This window comes from Carcharodon carcharias, chromosome 16, assembly GCF_017639515.1.
Source record: "Carcharodon carcharias isolate sCarCar2 chromosome 16, sCarCar2.pri, whole genome shotgun sequence".
NCBI lineage: Eukaryota > Metazoa > Chordata > Chondrichthyes > Lamniformes > Lamnidae > Carcharodon > Carcharodon carcharias.
The window spans coordinates 77615452-77637367 of record NC_054482.1 but is presented as its reverse complement, the minus strand read 5'-3'; the positions used below and the strand labels follow the sequence as shown (position 1 = coordinate 77637367).

At 44.4% G+C, this 21916-nt stretch overlaps 1 protein-coding gene across 1 annotated transcript in view; it reads right to left on the bottom strand.

The window, feature by feature from the left end:
* The window catches only part of pik3r3b (phosphoinositide-3-kinase, regulatory subunit 3b (gamma)), a 610777-nt gene that overhangs the window by 266349 nt on the left and 322512 nt on the right, over nucleotides 1–21916 (bottom strand). The window contains exon 5 of the mRNA XM_041207743.1: nucleotides 21381–21512. Within this exon, the coding sequence (XP_041063677.1) occupies nucleotides 21381–21512 (132 nt within the window). The remainder of the gene's footprint in view (nucleotides 1–21380; nucleotides 21513–21916) is intronic.

Below are 21916 nucleotides of genomic sequence, written 5' to 3'. Positions count from 1 at the left end.
AGAGTGTGGAACAACAGCGACCTGACTGACAACAGCAAACTGCGAGTCTACCAAGACTGTGCCTTCAGTGTACACCTCTGCTGTGGTGAGACCCGGACAACATATGCTCAGCAGGCGTAACCTCAGCACCTCTTGGCAGGACAAGATCATCAATTTAGAGATCCTGGAATTTGATAATTTCATGAGCATATATTCATTGTTAAACCAACAACATCTGCACTGACTCATTCACTGGATGGATGACAGCTGATATCTATAGGCCTTCTGCACAGTGAACTAGCTATTGGGTCACAACCGCCTGGGTGTCCACGCTTACGTTACAAGGACACCTGCAAGTGAGATATGAAGAGGCAGACATTGACACTGACAACTGGGAGACAGTTGCTGACAGCCATTGTTATATTATCTTTTTCAAGAGTAATACTAATGAAGCTGAAAAGCAGGCAGAGACTTTGAACATAGAGCTTTAATGGAGACTTGTTGTTGCTTCAACTTACATGCACTAACCAACTGTGCAAGGGAACTGAATCATGTGATATTGCATCATTTCCTGTCATGACATATGTATTAGCATAAACATATATTTAAGTAATCGTATTTAGCAGACTAACAAATACACTGTCACAACAGCCGTGACCTATCTGGAGGCTGACTGTTTGGAAGAACATTGGAAGGGGCGAACAGAAATGAAAAGCTCAGGTGGCTGAGGAAAGAGTACAAAGAAAATAGAGGTCAGTGAGTCGTGCACCTTCTCAGCCCACTGTCTTCCTCTGCAGCAAATCCTGAGCCACACTAGACAATGTTTAACAGAGTTGGCCACCGAGGCACAAATCATTGTCTTACAAGACAGAAGGCTGCCATGAAGATGTTACTCTGTTCATTCATATATCATTTGTAAAATATATTCATCTGTTTTAGAATTGGCATTGTCTTACTAAAGCATTCATCAGCCAACCTATCATAAGATAGGAGAAATGCAAATGATGGTACATACAAAACAATAGTATCATGTTCATATTGCAAGATTATTATGACCCAGATGTCAGGCACGATAAGTAAACTCCTGATTGTGAAGGATGTCGGGTCCAGTTAAAAAAGAGTGCAATGAATTTGAACGCAAAAGAATATCCAGCACAGCCCGACCATTTCTAACAAGTTTCTTCCAGGAAGGGGAATAATTGAAAATTCCCCTCTATGAGAAGCAGAACAATGAAAACGATTCACAACAAAACTGGACGCAATAAAAAAAAAGCTAGTATGTATCTCAGGGAGAAAAAATTCTGTGGCTGGAAAAGCAAGCAACAAAGGATTGCTGGTATTAACAATGTCTCATGGTTGTTTGCGAACACAAATGTTGGTTTGGACTCAGCCTGTACCTTACTTGAATATTTCACTAGATATTATGTAAAAATGCACAGGATTTTTAAAAAGTCTTTAGAGATTTTTGGGACAAATTCTATTGGAAAAAAATCCATATTGTAAATCTTAGGAGATGGTTTGAAAATAAGAATCAGAGGCGTTACAAGGGAGACCATAACACTTGCCATATGTTGTGTGCACGGACTTGTTTGGATATACAGGAAATTTTCATGATATCTGTGCTGACAAAGGCCATTGATGAATCTTGAAGTATTTATAATAATCCCAGCACTTAGAGTTCATAGGTCGCCACCAGCTCATTGGTAAACTGGTGGATGATGAATGAGTTTAAAGCCTATCTCAGCAAGTATGGATTAATTAGAACTCGAAGACTTGCCCTTGATCCAACATGGTTGGAACATTACTTACTCCCTGCTGCTTTGCTTGCAGTGATTACCAATGATGCGTGCCCCACAATGGAAACTCAAAATGAACTTTAAACTCAGCCAGCTGCTGTTCCAAATGACCTTATCCTTCAGGAGGTTAAACCTGTCCGTACAATCTCAGGCCCAGATGGACCCTCGCTCCTATTCTTAGCAATCCGGATATTTTTTAAAAAGTCTATTCTGAATCATTAGCACGTATTTAATCTTATTAATCAAATCAATTTAAATGAATAGCAAAAGACAAAAGACCCTTCTTGGTGAGCAAAATAAATGATTAGAACTTATTTTCTGACGTGACACAGATGGGGAAGCAATGCGATCATATTTACAGCTTAGTTACTTATAGCTTTAACTGGAATAAACACTACTGAAAAGCTTTTATATATAACGATGATACTGTGCAGTGCCACACATTTTAAAATTAAATACATACAATGCAACATATTATATGATGAAATTACCCTCAGCACACACAAAGAAATGAAAATAGAACCCAAATTGTGTACAGTAGAAATTGACATTATAGGGTTATTGACATTATGGGCCAGATTTTGGCTACTGAGGCAGGTAGCTCAAATTGGGAAATTTCCCGCTGACCCCAGAAGCAGTGCATAGGTGACAATGGAGGTGGGGAAGTGCCAAGATGGGCTGGTTAGAAGACATGCTTCAGTTATTTTAGAAGTTGTTAGGCCCAAAAGCCTTCATCCCTTACACACCCCCATCAACCCACTGAGCTTCACATTCCTGTGATATCACAACCTCAGTTGAACTAGTCTCTGTCCCTTGTATGATACAAGGAGGTGTGTTTAAATCTTTATTTGAAGTGTGTGACGTAAGCATTTCTAACCCTTCAAGGAACACCATTGAGTGAGGGCAGCTCATCAGTATTGGTATTCTAGCGGCATTTGTGTCCCTTCAGTGACAATGGCAGAAGAAAAGACATGCACGGGAGAATATCCCTAGGCGTGTCCGCCTCTCAGTTGCAGCAGTGTTGGCATCATTAGATGACAGTGAAGGCTTCAAGTATTCTCTCGCATTGCTCTTGTTCCTAAGTGAATTCTCAGCTCCAGAATAAGCTCACTCGCCGGGTCCCATGGACCAAAGCAGAGATCATAGCCTGGTGATTCATGAGGCCAAACACACATGTGTGAATGCGGGACTTGTCCTCACTGTGAGTGGTCGGACATCCCCTGAGATGAAAGAAAACGGCATTGAGGGCTAGGAGAAATGTGGCCATATTCCCTCACTTACCTTTACTCTTCCTGGAACCTGTCAGTGATGGATACATCTCCCACACCTTTCTTCCTCCATGGTGTGATTGCCCTCATAATGACCCTCAGCAGCCTCCTGAGGTTCCTGGGCCTCTGGATCTTCATCCTCCGATGAGCTCTCATCCTCCTCCAGGTTATCCTCTGGCAGGGGATCACCTCTTTTCATAGCCAGATTGTGAAGGGCGCAACACACACGATGATGTGGGAAACCCTATCGGGAGTGTACTGGAGTGAGCCACCTGAGGGTCCAAGCATCTGAAGCACATCTTCAGAAGCCCTGTGGTCTGCTCTATATGGGAGCGAGTAGAGCTGGGAGCAGTGTTGTACCTTTTCTCGGATGGACTCTGAGGTGGCTCATCGGTGTCACTGGGTTTCACTGGGTATCCCTTATCCCGAAGTAGCCATCCCTGCAGATGTAATGGTCCCCTGAAAATCTCAGGCACCTGAGAGTGACTCAGGATGTAGGCGTCAGGGCAACTCCTATGGTACCAGGATGAAGAAGGGCCAGGGCGGCACCGACAGAAGAAGCGGCAAAATGCTAGGGAGTTGGAGGACGAGACACCCAAGCTCTAGAACATTGGAGACAATGAGGAGACCAGCGCACCCCAACTTTGCCCACAACCCAAAGAGGCCAATGTACCACAGCCCCAGGAATCTGGGAGCAGTGAGGCGCTCAACGCACCCCAGCTCCGGGAAGCTGGGAGCAGCAACGCCCCAGAGGGGGAGAGGATTGGAGAAGCTTCTCCAACAGAGGTCATTTCAAACCCCGCTCTCTGCACGGACCCCCAGACGCCACCCAAGCAGAACACCGCCAATGGGGAGGTTCAGGGCAGTTTCCTCAGGCCATCCAAAGTGAGGCATTTTGAGCACACTATGGGTATGAAGAAGCAGACTAAAGGTCTGGGACTCTCAGCGTCAACAGGTTTGGTAAGAGAATAAATGCTTTAAAATGGGTTTAAAGATTGTATCCATAAATATGCGTAGCATTAAATCTACTACGTGATGTGTTGCGACCTTGGATTACCTTGCCAAGGTCAAAGCTGACCTGTTGTTTCTGCAGGAGTGTGCGATACCGCACCTCAGCTCCTACAGGCGATGGTGGTCCCATGGGCCATCGATCTGGTCGGGAGGAAACGACTCTCGTTCCTCCGGCCTGGGGATTCTGCTGCGGGGAGGCAAGGGGCTGAGCGGCTGGAGGTTTTTCAGCAGCTCCCATTGCTGCTGGCGACCTCCAGGCCGGTCATTCTGGGCGGTGACTTCAACTGCATCATCGATGCGGCTGGACGATCCGGCAGGGCCGACAGGAGATTGGATGCTACGTCCAGATCCCTGATGAAACAGCTAAGGATGCCAAGCTGCACGACGTTTTCAGCAACCCTGCAGACGGAGCGCAGCATAGATACACCTGGTCACGGCCTGATGGGTCCATCTGTTCCAGGATAGATTTCCTGTTTGTGTCCCGTACATTTGCAGTCAGATCCACCGACGTCAAGCCGGTGTTTTTCTCTGACCACTGCCTCCTACTGGCTGACTGCCACTTAGAGAAGGACCAGAGGGTTGGCAGGGGGTTATGGAAGCTAAACGTGCAACTGCTGACCCCAGAGAACATTGAGGAGCTCAAGAGGGATTACAAAGGTTGGAGAACCGTGAAACCCCTCTTTGAGTCACTGACACACTGGTGGGAAGTGATCAACGGAAACATCAAGAGGTTTTTCATCCTCAAAGGCACCCAGAAAGCTAGAAAGGAACAGAGGGAAATCTCCCGACTCCAGAAAAACATGCAGAATCTGCTCCGGTACAGTCGATGGGGGTCGATGTCAAGGAGGAACTCCAAGAGGTGAAGAGCCAGCAAGCCTCGCTCTTCGCCTCGAAGGCCTCCAAGATCATCTTCCGTTCCAGAGTCCGTTCCGTGGAGCAGGACGAGACATGCTCACGTTTCTTCTTCCAAAAGGTACACAGAGAGAGCTCTGTGATCAGCAGCCTGAAGGAAGAAGATAGCTCAGTAAATTCATCACAGTCCGACATTTTGAGGATCAGCAAATCCTTTTATGCCGGATTTTATGACGTGAAGCCCACAGACAGCACGGCCTCCCAGTCCTTCCTGTCCTCTATCACGGAGGTCTTAGACGACAGTACACGGGAGAGCCTGAACAAACCGCAAACTCCTGACAAACTGACTAAGGCCCTTGAGTCCTTTGAGAAGAGTAAAACTCCCGGAAGCGACGGCTTGCCGGCGGAGTTGTATTTGGCTCTGTGGGACTGCATGGGCCCGGACCTGCTAGAAGCATACGAGAGTATGCTCTTAGCCAACAGTATGTCAGAATCCACGAGGAAAGGCACTATCACCCTCATCTACAAGCACAAGGGGGAAAGGAAGGAAATTAGAAATTGACGATCCATTTCACTGTTGAATGTGGTCTATAAGATTCTGTCCAAGGTCATCGCCAATCGGGTCAAATCTGCTCTGGAATTGGTGATCCACCCTGACCAGACCTGCACTGTGCCGGGCAGGAAGATCTCGGACAGCCTCGCGCTGCTCAGGGATATGATTGCCTATGTACAGGACAGGGGCGTGGATACCTCCCTCATCAGCCTGGATCAGGAGAAGGCCTTTGACAGAATATCGCACACCTACATGGTGGATGTGCTCTCCAAAATGGGGTTTGGGGAGGGAATTCGCAATTGGATCCAACTGCTCTACACTAACATCAGTAGCGCACTCTCAATCAATGGGTGGGAATCAGATAGCTTTCCTATTAAATCTGGAGTCAGGCAGGGCTGTCCTCTCTTGCCTGTTCTTTTCGTGTGTTACATAGAACCCTTTGTTGAGTCCATCAGGAAGGATCCGGGCATAAGAGGAGTGATGATCCCAGGCAGTGGAGGCACTCAGGTCAAAGCCTCCCTGTACATGGACGATGTCGCCATCTTCTGCTCGGATCCGCTGTCAGTGCACAGACTGATCCACATCTGCGAGCAGTTCGAACTGGCCTCGGGAGCCAACGTAAATCGTGGGAAGAGCGAGGCTATGTTCTTCGGGAACTGGGCTGACCGATCCTTTGTCCCCTTCACTGTCAGGGCTGACGGCCTGAAGGTGCTGGGGATATGGTTCGGAGGGACCAGGGCATGCGTTAGAAACTGGAAGGAGCGAGTGTCTATGGTGGAAAGGAAACTGGGCATGTGGGAGCGACGCTCCCTCTCCATTGCGGGTAAGAACCTGGTCATCAGGTGTGAGGCACTCTCGCTTTTGCTGTACGTGGCGCAGGTCTGGCCCATTCCACACTCCTGTGCGATGGCGATCACCCGAGCCACCTTCCGCTTTATCTGGAGGTCGAAAATGGATCGTGTCCGCAGGGACGTGATGTACAAGCCTCTAGATAAAGGGGGAAAAAACGTGCCTAACATCTCCCTCATACTGATGGCCACCTTTGTGTGTGGCTGCATCAAGTGGTGCGTAGACCCTCAGTATGCAAACACCAAGTGTCACTACATGCTGAGGTTCTACCTGTCCCCAGTGTTGCGAAGGCTGTATCTGGTCACGCTGCCACCGAATGCTCCAAGTAGTTGGACTGTGCCATACCACTTGTCCCTCGTGGAAAAATTTATGCAGAGAAACAACTTTGACCACAAGTCCATCAGCATCAGGCAGTGGTCAGCACGTAACGTCTTAGAGACCCTGTGGGAAAAGGAGAGGGTGGATCCTGTGGGATGGTTCCCCGACCAGACTATCAAAGTCATTTGGCAGAATGCCTCATCGCCAGAACTTTCCAACAAGCACCAAGCTGTAGCTTGGCTGGTGGTGAGAAAAGCCCTCCCTGTCAGATCCTTCCTGCACGCCAGGAGTCTCACCCCCTCGGCACGTTGCCCTCGAGGTGGCTGTGGTGGGGAAGAGACCATTGTTCACCTCTTTGTGGATTGTGCCTTTGCAAAGAAGGTCTGGAGAGAGATGCAGTGGTTTCTGTTGAGGTTCATCCCGAGCAGTTCTGTGACACAGGATTCTGTTCTCTACGGGCTGTTCCTAGGGACACACACTGAGACAAACATCAACTGCAGCTGGAGGATCATCAACTCGGTGAAAGACGCTCTTTGGTCTGCCCGTAACTTGTTGGTCTTCCAGTGCAAAGAGTTGTCCCCGACCGAGTGTTGCAGACTGGCACATTCCAAAGTCCAGGACTACGTGCTGAGGGACGCACTAAAGCTTGGGGCAGCTGCCGCAAAGGCACAATGGGGAAGGGTCGCTGCCTAAGACCTTTCTGCCACAGTGCACCAAGAGCTTGGGAACTATAAAGAGCCCCTCGGGATGTACAGCTCAAAATGAATGTCTGCCAACGATTGTAATATTCATTGTTTGTACTGATACACCTGTGATTCAAGTTGTAAAAGTTGAACCTGATTGTATTTTTGTGATGGTGATTTTGAAATGGTTTGAAATGTTGTTGAAGATTTATGAATAAAGTATATTTTTGCAAAATAAAAGTCTTTCTCCTTTCTTTCTAAGCAGACTCCTGGTCACTCTTGCGGCAACAGCAAGTTAAAGGGCAACCCCAGAAAGGCCCATTTGTGTTTGCCCTTCCCCCTCAGTCCTTTCACAGCCTTCCTTCCCCATTGCCCATCTTGGTTTTGTCATCCCACCCTTACCTCACAGCCCACACCCAGTGAAGCACTAGCTTCTGAAAGCGGAGTTCTGACTGACCACTACTGCACAGTGGTGTCCTTGTGGACAACAGTCTCAGCCACTGGGAGTAGAAGGCCCCCGCACCCTCCCCTCCCCCCAAACTCAGCCGCAGTCCTGGTCACTGTCTGAAAGTGGAGGCCTGTATGAGTACCACAGCACAGTGGTGTTCTTCGGGACAATGTAAGCAAAGAACAGGAGCAGTCCAGCCCTACAGTGACCATTCATCATGTGATTGAAGCTGATGCTGAAAATCTTTTATTCCAAAACCCAAAAGAAGGGCAGTCTGCAGACCAACAATAACAATGGCGCAGGCACAGAGAAAGGCTGTGGCATCTTGCCTTTCAAGAACTGTAAGGCTTAAAAGTCTTTTATAAAGCATCCTCCAGTCCATTTCCGAAAAGCTCCAAGTTCACCTGCAAAGAAATTGGACCTCCGGCTACGACAGCCGCCAGTTCCTGTCTGCATAACCTGCTGAACCAGTCTCCCTTCGAAGGAACCCTGCAGTTAATTCGGATCTGACCCCAGGCATCTGAATTTACCTGAATTACAATTCCAGAGTGGGAGAAGCTCCCACTGGACTCTCAAAGACATGTGAACTGCTAACCATTCTATTTGGTTCTAATACTTGTAGAAGTGCACTGTCATTTGTAATTGTATCTTTCTTGGGTATGTAGCGTGTGATTGACATAGCGATAGACTTTCCAGGGTGAGTGTGTGAATAAACAATCCTCCTAGTTTAAAACCATGAAAGTCTGTTGCTGGTGACTTTTAAATTAGCTGCATACTAATGGGAGTTTGGGAACACATAGATTACAGACAGAAGGAAACTCTTGAGTTTTTCCAGGTAATTCTGTTTTTGTTTTGGATTTCCAGCATCCGCAGTTTTTTTGTTTTTATTACAGACAGAAGGGAAGTGGAATTGGGGCTTTCAGTTAATCTCTCTCTCCCCTGTCTGTAACAATAGCTACTTGTTTCGCAATTCAGATTACACACTTAGCTCAGGATTTCTGAATGAAACAGCAACCTAAATTTATCAACATTTGTCACCAAGGGTGGAATTGCCCCAGATTTGCACAAAATGCAATAGCAGGCGGGAAAATCAATGCTTTACCCGCCAGCCACAATGGTGGCTTTTCACGCCGTATTGTCCCAAACTTGCCACAATAATTATGCATTCCCGGAATACACACCATTTCGATGAGGGGTGGGCTCCGATTCGCGTGCCACACCATCACCTCGCTGCTTCATCACGCCAGGCACCAAGTGCAGTCGCGATCAGTGCTTCCAGCCCAAGACTGCTGCAAAGAACACATGGCCCCAAAAGGCAAGGAGACTGCAGCCCTCGAGCGCCTTTTGGATGCCATGGAGGCCTGCTGTGTTGTCCTCTACCCCTGCTCTGGCCACAGGAGGAGCAGCAACATTACCACTCTGGCTTGGTAGGCGATGGCTGTGGTGATCAGTGCCAATGCTACAAAGGTTGGCCATCCAATGCAGCTAGAGGATAAATGGTCTCATCCATACAGCCAGGGTAAGTAAACCATCTCATCACCCCAAACTCACACACACAAACTCATCACACATTCACTGGCATCACTCATTGCCAGCTCAAGAGACATCACCACCCATTCTCACACACACCCTTACATCTCAATCTGGCCTCATCTCCTCTGGAGACTGCCTCCTCAGCCCTCACCATCTTGAGACCAATTGTACAGATCAACATGTGCCCCCACACACACCCTGGGATACCCTCCTTCCCAGTACAGCTCTTGTCCTGCAGCCTCTTCCCTTGCCTGAGGCCACTTCTCCCCTTTCCCCAAGCAAGCCCTAGCCCTGCAGCTGTTGAAAAGCCACCCACATATGGCTAATCTGGTAGATAGATACTAGCCCGTGAGCCCCCCTAAAAGTGACGTGGTGCTGTCTGTGAAGCCTGGCACTGATGACTGAGTGCTGACCCGAAGCAAGGTAGGCAAACAAACCTTGAGGTCCCGAGCGAAGTGCAGCCCACCAAGTGCAACCTTGTATATGCTGTTGTGAAACACGTCGGTGTGTTTTTCCACTGACGTGGGTGGACACTCCAGTGGGGAGGGATGATTCCTGCTGGCTGGCCTTATAATGATATGCAGACGTACTAGAATGAGGTTCCCAACGTCCAATGACAGGAAATGCAGCTCCCCAACGGTGGACTGAGCAGACGATCGCAAGCTGGTTTAATGGCATCGAGAAACCAATCGTGCCATATTGTCTGCTCACGCCACTGAACACACCTGATGCCAGCGGACACGGAAAATCTTGGCCTAAATCTATTATTGATTACAATTTTATTTAATCAATGCAATTTCTACTTTAGTTCAAAATAGCAAATGATATAAAAAGAAATCAACTGTTTTGGCTTAATGAGTGAATGTCATACATAACATGGTAATAGGCTACATAGAAGAGCAGGAGAAAATGCAGAGAATATAAAACTATTTTACTTACAATTAGTGCAACCCTCCATTTGAGCATCTGGGGATACACCCCCCAGAAATTATTTAATCTTGCCATGAAACATGGTACATTATGAAAACACTTTCTTTAAAACTTCTCAATTGGTAGATTTTTAGTCTTAAATAAAAAGGAAAGGCAAGTAAAAAGTTCCTATTGTTTCTTCTGGTTGAAGTCCTACCTAACATAGGGGGTTCTTTCCAGGTTCTGACTCTGTCCTGCAGGTAGCAAGATCTGACTTATCACAAAACCAGGAATTTATGTACAAAGAACAGAGATAGGTCCTAGAATGAAGCAGCAGCCTCGGATAATTGGGTCTAGCAGTATACCTGCTAACCAAGTATACAGGCAGCTGACCTAAGAGTTTACAAAAAAAAGGTAACATCAGACTTTTCTCTCTCCCCCTTCCGACACCCCACCCCACCCCACAAGCTTTATTCTCAAGAGTCGAATGAAGGTCCCACAGTTACAAATGCAATGATAATTGATACCTAACTTAATTGATTACCTTAATTAATTAGCCTTGTGTTCACTTGGAGCCAAAAAATGTTCTCCTCAATTTGTCCCAAAATTTGAAGAGGAGGATGTAGAGACTTTCTTAACAGCTTCTGAGAAGTTGACAACTCAGTTACATTGGCCAACAGAATTTTGGATACTCCTAACACAGGGTCAGCTGGTAGGGAAAGCTTGTGAGATTTACACTGTTGTCTGCTGAGATCTCTGCCAGTTACAATATACAAAGGCTACTATCCTCAGTGCCTACGAACTAGTGATGGAGGCATACCACCAACAATCCACCAAAAGCCTCACAGACTTATCTGGAATTTGAAAGAATTTAACAGGTAGCTTTTGACTGGTGGGTTCGAGCTTTAAAGATAGATCGCACCGATGAAGGGTTAATAGAGCTGGTACCGCTAGAGGAGTTTTAAAATGTCTCCCCCACAGCCTCAAAACTCACACAGAGGAACCAAAGGACTTCCATGGTCAGAGCAGCTGCAGTCATGGCTGATGGCTACGATTTGACCTACAAACCTCTAAGACAAAACAAAAATGGTTCAGATAGCTCTTGTCAGCAAAAGAAAGATCAAAAGGAGATAGAGAGAACAGAAATTGACGCCACAGGATAAGAGAGTAGAGAAGACAGGTCAAACCAATTTCTAACTTTTAAAAGAAAGAACCCTGAAAATCAAACTAGCAGGATCACACCCTGCTTGCTTCCAGTGTGGCAAGCCAGGTCATATCAAAGAAAAGTGTCAGCATGCAAAAACCCTCACAGGAGGCAGTGAAGCCAGCTAATATCTGTGGCCATGAAAGCCATGAGTCTCTGTTCAAATGAAATTGAAGGCCCAAACACCTACAAGGATTTTGTATTTAAGGGGAAAGTGGCCCTTAGTTTTTCAAAGCAGGAGAAGGAGATCAGTCTGAGATACTGACAGCATGCAAATTCTGCTAGTGGCAGGGATGAGTGAGTTCCTGCCCAAGAGCAGAATGAATACTGGTGTGCTTGTGAAAGGACTCACTGGAGAGTGTGTAGAAGTGTAGTGAAAATGTACCTGCAGGGCGAGCTCATTATGGGGCTAGTAATGCTGGGTGCAAGCCCAAGCTTGTCCTTACAAGGGGTAGACATTTGGTTAGGAAACAACCTAGCTGGTTGGAAGGTAGTAACCCAAAGAGTCCAGGGCAGTCCAGAGAGAGACGGGAAGGCTGGGGATAAGCAGTAGAATTCTGCATAGATGCAGAGGGTTGAGGAAGAGACAAAGGTCCTGCAGGGACTGATAGGGCCCATAAGAGTTGAAGAGGCCAAAAAAAAGCCAACAGAATTAAAAAGAGTCAGGTTAGAACCGGCAGTGTTAAAAAGGGCCAGCATTGGGCCTGTTGGACTTAAGATGGCCAAGACAGAGCCAGAGAAAAGCAAAAGTGATAGAACAGGAAAGGCAGAAGTTGAAGGGAATGAGCCTGAAGTATGGCTTTCAGAAACATTTTTTCTGGATTTAAATGGGAGGTAGGGGAGCTCACTAACAGGCAAACAGATAGTGAGGGAGATGCCTCAACCAGTTGAAGAGCCACAGAGCAGTATAGCAGAAACTGGTCAGTCACCTGTGGGCAGTAGTGTCCCAAATGACAAGGGACTGATTGGGGTCCAACCCATCCCCAAAGTAACAGACATAGGGAAGTCATTACCCCTGAAATTGAACTGCACTTGTGCCAGCCATAAGGAAAGTTTGAGTGCAGCTGGCACAGACTTAAACACAGAACCCTCAAAGGACCAGGTTAAAAACTTAAATCCACCCAAACCCAGTAGTTCATAATTGAAGACCACTGAAAAAGGGATGCAAGGGCGGAAACCAGACACCTCACACGGGTCGAAAGACAATGCCCCCAAACCCATTATCCTAAAGATATGAATCATCAGTGGACAGGACCTAATTTACCCAACTCCTGGATTGTAGACATGGCCATGAAAATGGAAGGGCTTTGCAAAACTCCGATCCAAGCACTCAGATCAATCTGCATACTAAAAGCCTTCAAACAGAAAATAGCCTGGTGAAATCCTACAGTGTATTAGAAGACTGTATGCATTCAGAATTTTTTTCCAATATTAATTGCACTGAACAGCTTAGGTCCAGTAAAGCCACCAATCTTGATATTGTTGTACTGTCATTCATAAAAATCACCAGATAATATGTAACTGGGGGATTTTAAGAGAAAAGGAATGCAACAGAGAAACTGTAGCTGTATCAGATAACTGCGTGGGAAAGTCAAAGTGCATTTGGAGAGTCCATGAGCACTTTTATCATTTGCTTTGCAAAAAATATCATGTTAAAAAAAGTAACAGAATTACATTTTTTTCCCAGTGGGAGAGAGGAGTGTCATGCCTGTACCGGTATGAAGATATTACATTTAATATTTGTGTAAGCTCTGGGTTTAGTTTCACCATTTTTCAAAACACCTAGACTGTTGCTCCTACTCTTAAGGTGCTTCATGGGCAACCAGCTCCCAGTCTACGACAATGCCCCCTGTGGTCAGCTTCTGCAAAGCCTGAGATATTGCTCAAGATGGACTGTCCTCCTCCTCCTCCATTGGAATACACAGCATTGCCCACATCATCTTCCAGCTAGTTCTTCAGTTGTTCACAACACACAAAAGTGTAAACTAGTTAGGCTGCTTAATTTGCACTTAGCAACAAAGTGATTATAGATGTATGAATAGGATCAATGATAGATTGCCAACAGCTAGCTAAAACCACTTTTACTCATGAGCTGACAAGTTTCTGTGTTTTTTATCTTTCAAAATCTGGAATGAAACTTGCTCCAAGCTAGTTGCGGACCTAGTTTCTGGCTATAATAGCTATATAAATCCAAATACCCTTTCTTGGTAGAGATATTATTTCATAATTTCATTACTTGCTTCACTAGCAAATCCTGGAATCTAAATCTGACTGTGAGTCTATAACCATGTATAGCTCGCTATGAAATATTGTGAAAGCACAACAGCCTAAAACTTAATGCTCTGCTATATTATACTTTGCTGACAGCATCTGGTCAGTGTGAGGCAGCTATTAATAAGACAAATCAGGTACGTGGGTGTCTCTGGACAACATTAGGCTACAAGTCAGAATGAGATATACTGACATTGTACAGATCATTGGTGGGGTTATTTCTGGAGTATGCATTGCAGCTTTGGTAATTTTACTCTAAAAATCATATAAGTACAATGAAAAGGTATGGAGAAGATGAATCCACAATTTAAGTTATGAAGAAAAGCTCATCAGAGAAAAGAGGGTTGAGGGAGATCTGTCTAGAATGCAACAGAAGCAAATAGTCTTGGCAGTGCTGGGGCAGTTAATATAGAATTAGAGGACACAAACATAATATACATAATATTCATGAGTGAGATTGGAGATTCAAATTATCCTACTGGATATTGGATAAACTCCAAAGAAGGTATTTGATTAGAGGTCAATTGGCACTTTTAGAAAGAAATGGGATCAATATCTGTTGAGAAGAAAGATTGAGGGTTCTAGAGAAGATTAGCTCTGAGGTTATTTTTTTCAGGGGTGAAGCCAGTGAAGGAAATTAGCATTCATTGAAATAGGAGATTAGTAAATGGTGTTGGAAGTAAGTCCACAATGGAATAAACATGTACAGACTCTGGGTCAAGCTGACTTAATGATCTGAATAGCTCTTTTACATTATGGGTTTTTAAGATTGTTTAATATAAATACTAAATCTTAAAGTTAGGACAAATGAAAATCCACAATTCTTGTTCAGAGTTCAAGCAGAATAACATAGATTCCAAAACAAAAACAAAAATATCTGGAAAAACTCAGCAAGTCTGGCAGCATCTGCGGAGAAGAGCACAGTTAACATTTTGAGTCCGAATGACCCTTCAAGAGAACTAAGTAAAAATAGAAGAGAGGTGAAATATAAGCTGGTTTAAGAGTGGGGGGGGACAAGAAGAGCTGGATGGAGGGCCAGTGATAGGTGGGGATAACCAAAAGATGTCACAGACAAAAGGATAAAGAGGTGTTGAAGGTGGTGATATTATCTAAAGGAATACGCTAATTAAGGGTAGAAAGCAGGATGAGCAAGGTACAGATAGCGCTAGTGGGGGTGGGGTGGGGTGAAGGGATCGAAATAGGCTAAAAGGTAGAGATAAAACAATGGATGGAAATACATTTAAAAATAATGGAAGTAGGTGGGAAAAGAAAAATCTATATAAATTATTGGAAAAAAAAGGAGGGGGAAACTCAGAAAAGGGGGTAGGGATGGAGGAGAGAATTCATGATCTAAGATTGTTGAACTCAATATTCAGTCCGCTGTTCCTCCAGTTTGTGTTGGGCTTCACTGGAACAATGCAGCAGGCCAAGGACGGACATGTGGGCAAGAGAGCAGGGTGGAGTGTTGAAATAGCAAGCGACAGGGAGGTTTGGGTCATTCTTGTGGACAGACCGCAGGTGTTCTGCAAAACGGTCACCCAGTCTGCGTTTGATCTCTCCAATGTAGAGGAAACCGCATTAGGAGCAACAAATGCAGTAGACTAAGTTGAGGGAAGTGCAAGTGAAATGCTGCTTCACTTGAAAGGAGTGTTTTGGCCTTTGGACGGTGAGGAGAGGGGAAGTAAAGGGGTAAGTGTTGCACCTTCTGCGGTTGCATGGAAAGGTGCCATGGGAGGGGGTTGAGATGTAGGGGCTGATGGAGGAGTGGACCAGGGTGTCCCAGAGGGAACGATCCCTGCGGAATGCCGCCGGGGGGTTGAAGGGAAGATGTGTTTGGTAGTGGCATCATGCTGGAGTTGGCAGAAATGGCGGAGAATGATCCTTTGAATGTGGAGGCTGGTGGGGTGATAAGTGAGGACAAGGGGGACCCTATCATGTTTCTGGGAGGGAGGAGAAGGCGTGAGGGCGGATGCGCGGGAGATGGGCCGGACACGGTTGAGGGCCCTGTCAACCACCGTGGGTGGAAAACCTCGGTTAAGGAAGAAGGAGGACATGTCAGAGGAACTGTTTTTGAAAGTGGCTTCATCAGAACAGCTGCGACGGAGGCAAAGGAACTGAGAGAATGGGATGGAGTCCTTACAGGAAGTGGGGTGTTAGGAGCTGTAGTCGAGGTAGCTGTGAGAGTCGGTAGGCTTGTAATGGATATTGGTGGACAGTCTATCACCAGAGATTGAGACAGAGAGGTCAAGGAAGAGAAGGGAAATGTCAGAGATGGACCATGTGAAAATGATGGAGGGGTGGAAATTGGAAGCAAAATTAATAAATTTTTCCAGGTCCAGACGAGAGCATGAAGTAGCACCGTAGTAATCATCGATGTACCGGAGAAAGAGTTGTGGGAGGGGGCCGGAGTAGGACTGGAACAAGGAATGTTCCACATACCCCATAAAGAGACAGGCATAGCTGGGGCCCATGCGGGTACCCATAGCCACACCTTTTATTTGGAGGAAGTGAGAGGAATTTAAGGAGAAATTATTCAGTGTGAGAACAAGTTCAGCCAGATGGAGGAGAGTAGTGGTGGATGGGGATTGTTCGGGCCTCTGTTCGAGGAAGAAGCAGAGAGCCATCAGACCATCCCAGTGGGGGATGGAGGTGTAGAGGGATTGGACGTCCATCGTGAAGAGGAAGCGGTTGGGGCCAGGGAACTGGAAATTGTTGATATGATGTAGGGTATCAGAGGAATCATGGATATAGGTGGGAAAGGACTGGACAAGGGGAGAGAGAATGGAGTCAAGATAGCAAGAAATGGGGCAGGAATAGGCTAACACGATCGGTCTGCCGGGACAGTCCTTTTTGTTTTTAACATAGATTCCATTTCAGTTCATGTGTCCTGTTTGTCTATTTTTTTTCTAAGTACATGCAAGGCTAAAGACATAATGGGTAGAAATTGTTATGCATTGCACCCAATTTATAAATGTGAATCAGAATCAAAGCATACCAACTTACACTGGGCTGTCCTGTGTCCATTCCACTCAGGCATTGTTGCCAGTGCTAAATTCGTCAAGGCCTGTTCTCTTAGGCACCAAGAACAAAAACGAACTCAAACTTAAATCTACCACAACGTTAGGGAACAGGTAAGCAAAAGCGCTAATAACATATACATATGCATGGAGCAAAAACCCTCATTTATTCCACAATGTGTGCACAAAGGTTTTATGTTCAGTAACTTCAAAGCCTGAGTTCCAAGGATGCTGAGAGACAGGTTTGTAAACCTTGATGTACCTTTTGCTCTGAGTTTGAACTAGAGAGGTTTGTGACCATTTTATAAAAATATTATTGCTTAACCTTATACACAAAACTAAATATATCCCAGCTGGAGTTAACATTTTCTAGCAGCTGGAAGTTAACTCACCAAGTTAAAAAAAACTTCTCCAGGAGTTTCCAGCCAAGAGATTTTTAATGGCAAGAACTGTTGATAATACTTCAGTCTATTCAACATATTGTAATTGATACCCAATACAAAGCAGGAAAAAAAGGACTCAGATGCCATAATGGTGAGATTTATAACTGTCACCTGAACTCCAAGATAAACACCTTTAAATTGGTCTAAAATCATCTCTTATGTGCACTGTAAAGTTTAAGATGTGATTGTAATTAGTTTTGGACTAGTAGCAACCGCTCCATAGTGATCATGTAGAATAACAAACACTGTAGGGTTATTGAACGCCACATCATTCCTCCATGTACCTTAACTTCCCTTCTTTTCTCTCCAATGGTTTTCCCCCTTTACACTTTTCTTAACATGGTGTTCATGTTGGGCATGTTATTATAGGCAGTGGCATTACTCCCATACTCTCATCCAAGCGACATCCTAGTGAATATATTGGGTTATCAATGGCTGAGAACATCACTGCCTTACCCTCAAGCAGTGTGGTCACCAGGTAGTGATTGGAGGCGAGCAAGTCTTTATAAATTTTTCTGATGCTAACTTGGCATGATGATACCCCAGCTTACCCTTGCTGAAATCAATGAATTCAACACAGACATGTCTTATAACTGACTCATTACTACACCACACGATGTACTTATTCACTGAGCCATTGAAACAACCCCATTTTATTAAATTTATCATTAATTTCACAGGTACATGTTATTATCAATTACACAGGGTATTTTATTTCCCTCAATTTTTGGAAGAGAATAGCCTGCTACTTTATTTACTCTTGTCAGATTCTATAGGTCATTTTTCTGTAAAACTACTTCTCCAGCATCACACATCCACTGTGATATTATATATCCAATGTGGCAGACTCACTGGTTTTCATTAGCAATTGCAATTTTAATAAAGTTATAGCGATACGATGATAGTGAGCACTTAAGTAAAACAATATAATTAACTTATATATTTTAAAAACAAGGGCAGGACAGAGATGAATAAGATGAGATTGTGGCATTAGGGTAAAAACTGACACAAATACTGCTATGAGCCTACCTAAGCAGCAGAAGAGGTTTGAACATTCATCTGTCAGCATCAAAAATTACTTTCCAACAAGTAAAGTTGCTCTTTGTAGCAAAATAAGCACCAAAATAGAATTACAATAAAGTTTAGCCCATTGTATAATTGAGATTAGCTCCACTATCAGTTTGTGCATTCAACTGACAAGTTTATTATGTACGTAATATTTAAACAGAATGATTGATCACTAAAACTGCAATCTCCCTTTTATTGCATTGCCCAACCCAACAGCATTAAAAAAGGTCACCTGATTCTATTCACTTGTGTGATATTATGCCTGTTATCAGTATTCATTATAGCTACACCATCCTAGTAGATTGTTACGCATCTGGTCCATCAAAGATAAGCTGCCATACCTGTTTTTTCCCTCTAATGCTAACTGCCTTGACGTCTTGGCTTCAGTTATAAATACCAGATACTGATGATGGAATAGAAGAAATGAGAACACCTTTCAGAAACACAGGGCTGGATTTAGTGCAGGAAAGGCCGCCCGTGGCAGCTGTGGGATGTCGATTAGGCTCATTAATGAGCCAATTGATATCCATTATCCCTAAGCCCACCGCAATTTAGTGGTGGCTAAGGGATTAAATAGGGCCTGCACGGCTTTCCTGCACTCTCGGATGTCCACCCAGGAAATTCTGACAGATCTGCCAGCTGCCTCCTGGGAGGGGTCTATCATACTTATCGAAGGACCCAGAATTGGGAAATGGGGGGGGGTGGGGGGGGCACTGAAAGCCAAACCCCTACTCTTACCTTTGATTTCCCCCTGGCCCCTCCACCCCCATGACATCAATCCTGCAATCCCCACACCACCTTTACTCACATTTGGCTGGGGTCCTACAGTCATCCTGGATCTCTGGCGGGTGCACTGCTGTGAGCTGCCACCATTTCTGCTGGCACTAACAGCAATGGACAGCTGCCAGCCTCTGATTAGCTGGCAGCTTTTGGAAGGCAGGACTTATGCTGCCGAGGACCTCATTTCCAGGGAAGGCCCACTTAAATGCCTGAAGGGCATTTGATTCTATTGGGCCTTCCCCATGGAATGGATAGGGTTCCCTGCCTGTCCTCCAATTGATGGGTGAGGCCCCCTTTGACCCAACAGAATCCTGGCTATAATTTGTACATATGTATATGGTTATGCTATTCAAGGGCCAGGTGCATCTAAATTAAAAGTGGGTTAAACTTTAGGGTTCATAAACAAACCCAATATGAATCGTTTTGGACTATAAATTCAATTGAATTGTAAGATGTACTTTGTTTATTTTTCATCGACTGTGAATGTGAGAAAGATGTTTTTGACATTTCTTTTGGAATGTTTGCTGTACTTTCTCCCTGGTCGACATGATCTCCCTGTGGGCACACATAGGCACGGTTTTAGGCAGTTGACCTGCTCACACAAATTCTCCAATCTCCAGCTGAGAAAACTACAACAAACTACTAGTCTGGTTTAGGGATGAATCTTCTTCAGGTATCTCCTTCCTAGTGGAGGATTGAACCTGCTGGTGTTCAAATATCCATTTGTATCATATTTTAATGCCCCTCCCACTGGCAGGTTTTTCCATTTCTGCCAAAGTCAATGGAATTTTGAACGGCTCGACGCATTTTACGGCCCTGCCCCCACCGCGATGGGTCTGTAAAATTCTACCCAAACCTCATCTTTAAAGCTGTGCAAAAACAGCCTCTTAGCATTATTAAAGCTATTGGATTCAACAATGATTTTCCTTTGGATCAATATTGAACATTTTGAACTGCTCCAATTACACATATACTGTCTATAATATTCTTCGGAGTTGATTGATATCTTTATTACTTCAGTAATATTTTATGAAGATGGAGGTGATGTATGTCAGTTCTCAGATGATTAGCCCAGACTTTGGCTCCAAGATTGGAAAAATAATGATACTATACATCAGTATCTTGAATACTGGATTGAAGTGATAAATAAATCCATACCTAGTAATTTATTTATTAAAAAGCAACAGTAAATTATTTTTAGTATCAATGTTGAGATTATGTTTGATTTTAATAAGTGAATGATTGTGAGTGCTAGTACTGAAGACATAGCTGCAGCCAGCTAGCTGCAAATAAAAGAAAACATTTGCTTTTTGTTTGTTCTCCATCGGTACAGTTTTTAGTCACTGCTGCAATATCAACCATTTAATCGTACTTGTCCATAACGTCTCATTTTTATTGGTTCCAATGGTTTAAAGACCAATCAAGGATATGCTAGTGAGACAGGCTACACCATCCTGCACCAAGTGGGCATTGCGGCCATTTTTATTTTCAAACCCATTTCTGTTACCTCCCTCTCATTGAATGGTGGAGCAGACTCGATGGCCTGAATGGACTACTACTGCTCCTGCGTCTCATGGTCTTATGGTCTTACGCCACACTAGTGTAGAGTTCCACAGGCACCAGGAACTCTTACTTGCCTTGCTCAAGTTGCCATCCTTTACGTATTTATCTATTAACAGCAGGTTATTCCACTATTCCACTGTGGTGTGGCATCAAAATTGAGCCTGATCATGATGATTTGACAACAATGGAAAGTCACTGAGTTATCATTGGGTAATTTAACTCTTCCTGCAAGGGATGTCGAGGCTAATTGCAGTCCCTCAAATGCTGCTTTGAAAATAAGCTAACTCCTAACGAGGAATGAACCCAGAAGCTTCCTGACTCAAATAGCACTGTACAACACAAAGCAGTGTACTTATTCACTCAGCTAGCACAGAGCTTGCCATTTTAATAAAAGTAAAATAGACAGTGCTGTGATTGGGTAACAAACCTCTGATCCTGATCTGCTGAGACAACCTATACACATGACTATCAGGGTTTAAGTAGCAGATCCAGAAAAGATTCACTTTAGCCCAATAATGAAAGATTTGGTTAGTTTAAAAGGTCAGAAGCAGGGTTGTAATTTAACATTTTTTAGTAAGCAAAGTTACAAAAAATTAAATATCCTAAATCTTTAACACATTACACGCTCATGTTTTTGAAACAGATATTATATCTCAGTCAACACTTTCAAACACAGATTTTCTTATTTTAATTTTAAGAAGGTAAGAAAAATGATTAAACATTTCCAAAAACAGAACAAGAAAGCATTTTTTACTTTATCAGGCTATTGTGCATTATAAAATATATTCTTCTTTCAAGGAATGGTACAAATCTTAGGTCATCTGCAGCATTTTACCTTGGGCAGTGTAGACTAGCTCACTGTAAATAGCTGGTGGAATCACAGGTGAAGGCAGCCCTCGTATGTAATGCTTCAGTGCATCAGCAATGATGTGGATGTCATATTGATCGATATCAACAGCTGCCATATCTGCAACATAATGAAGGGGGTTAGAAACCAGACAGATTAGCATAATTCCTGTGCTTCCTTATAGCATGTTTGTTGTCGACAGCACAGTCTTATCGGCTGTTATAGCTTTGATTGCCCAACTAAGGGTAAAACTATATTTAGTCTGCTCACCCCCTAAGTTAAAGCGTAGTCATGATTTAATGCATCAGAACTGCCAGGTACTTGATCTGCCCGCCCCACTTCCTAAAAGGTTACTTTACTTCCTGCCAGGTCATCTCGCAGCCTTTAAAGAAACAATTTAACCTGCCTGGACACAACAATTGGGATAGCTATTGGTTCATAATGGAAGAGCTTTTGGTTCTTTCACCTAAAGAAAATCCATAAGACAGCTCAGAAATGCAACCACTTGACCACTTCTTATCAGA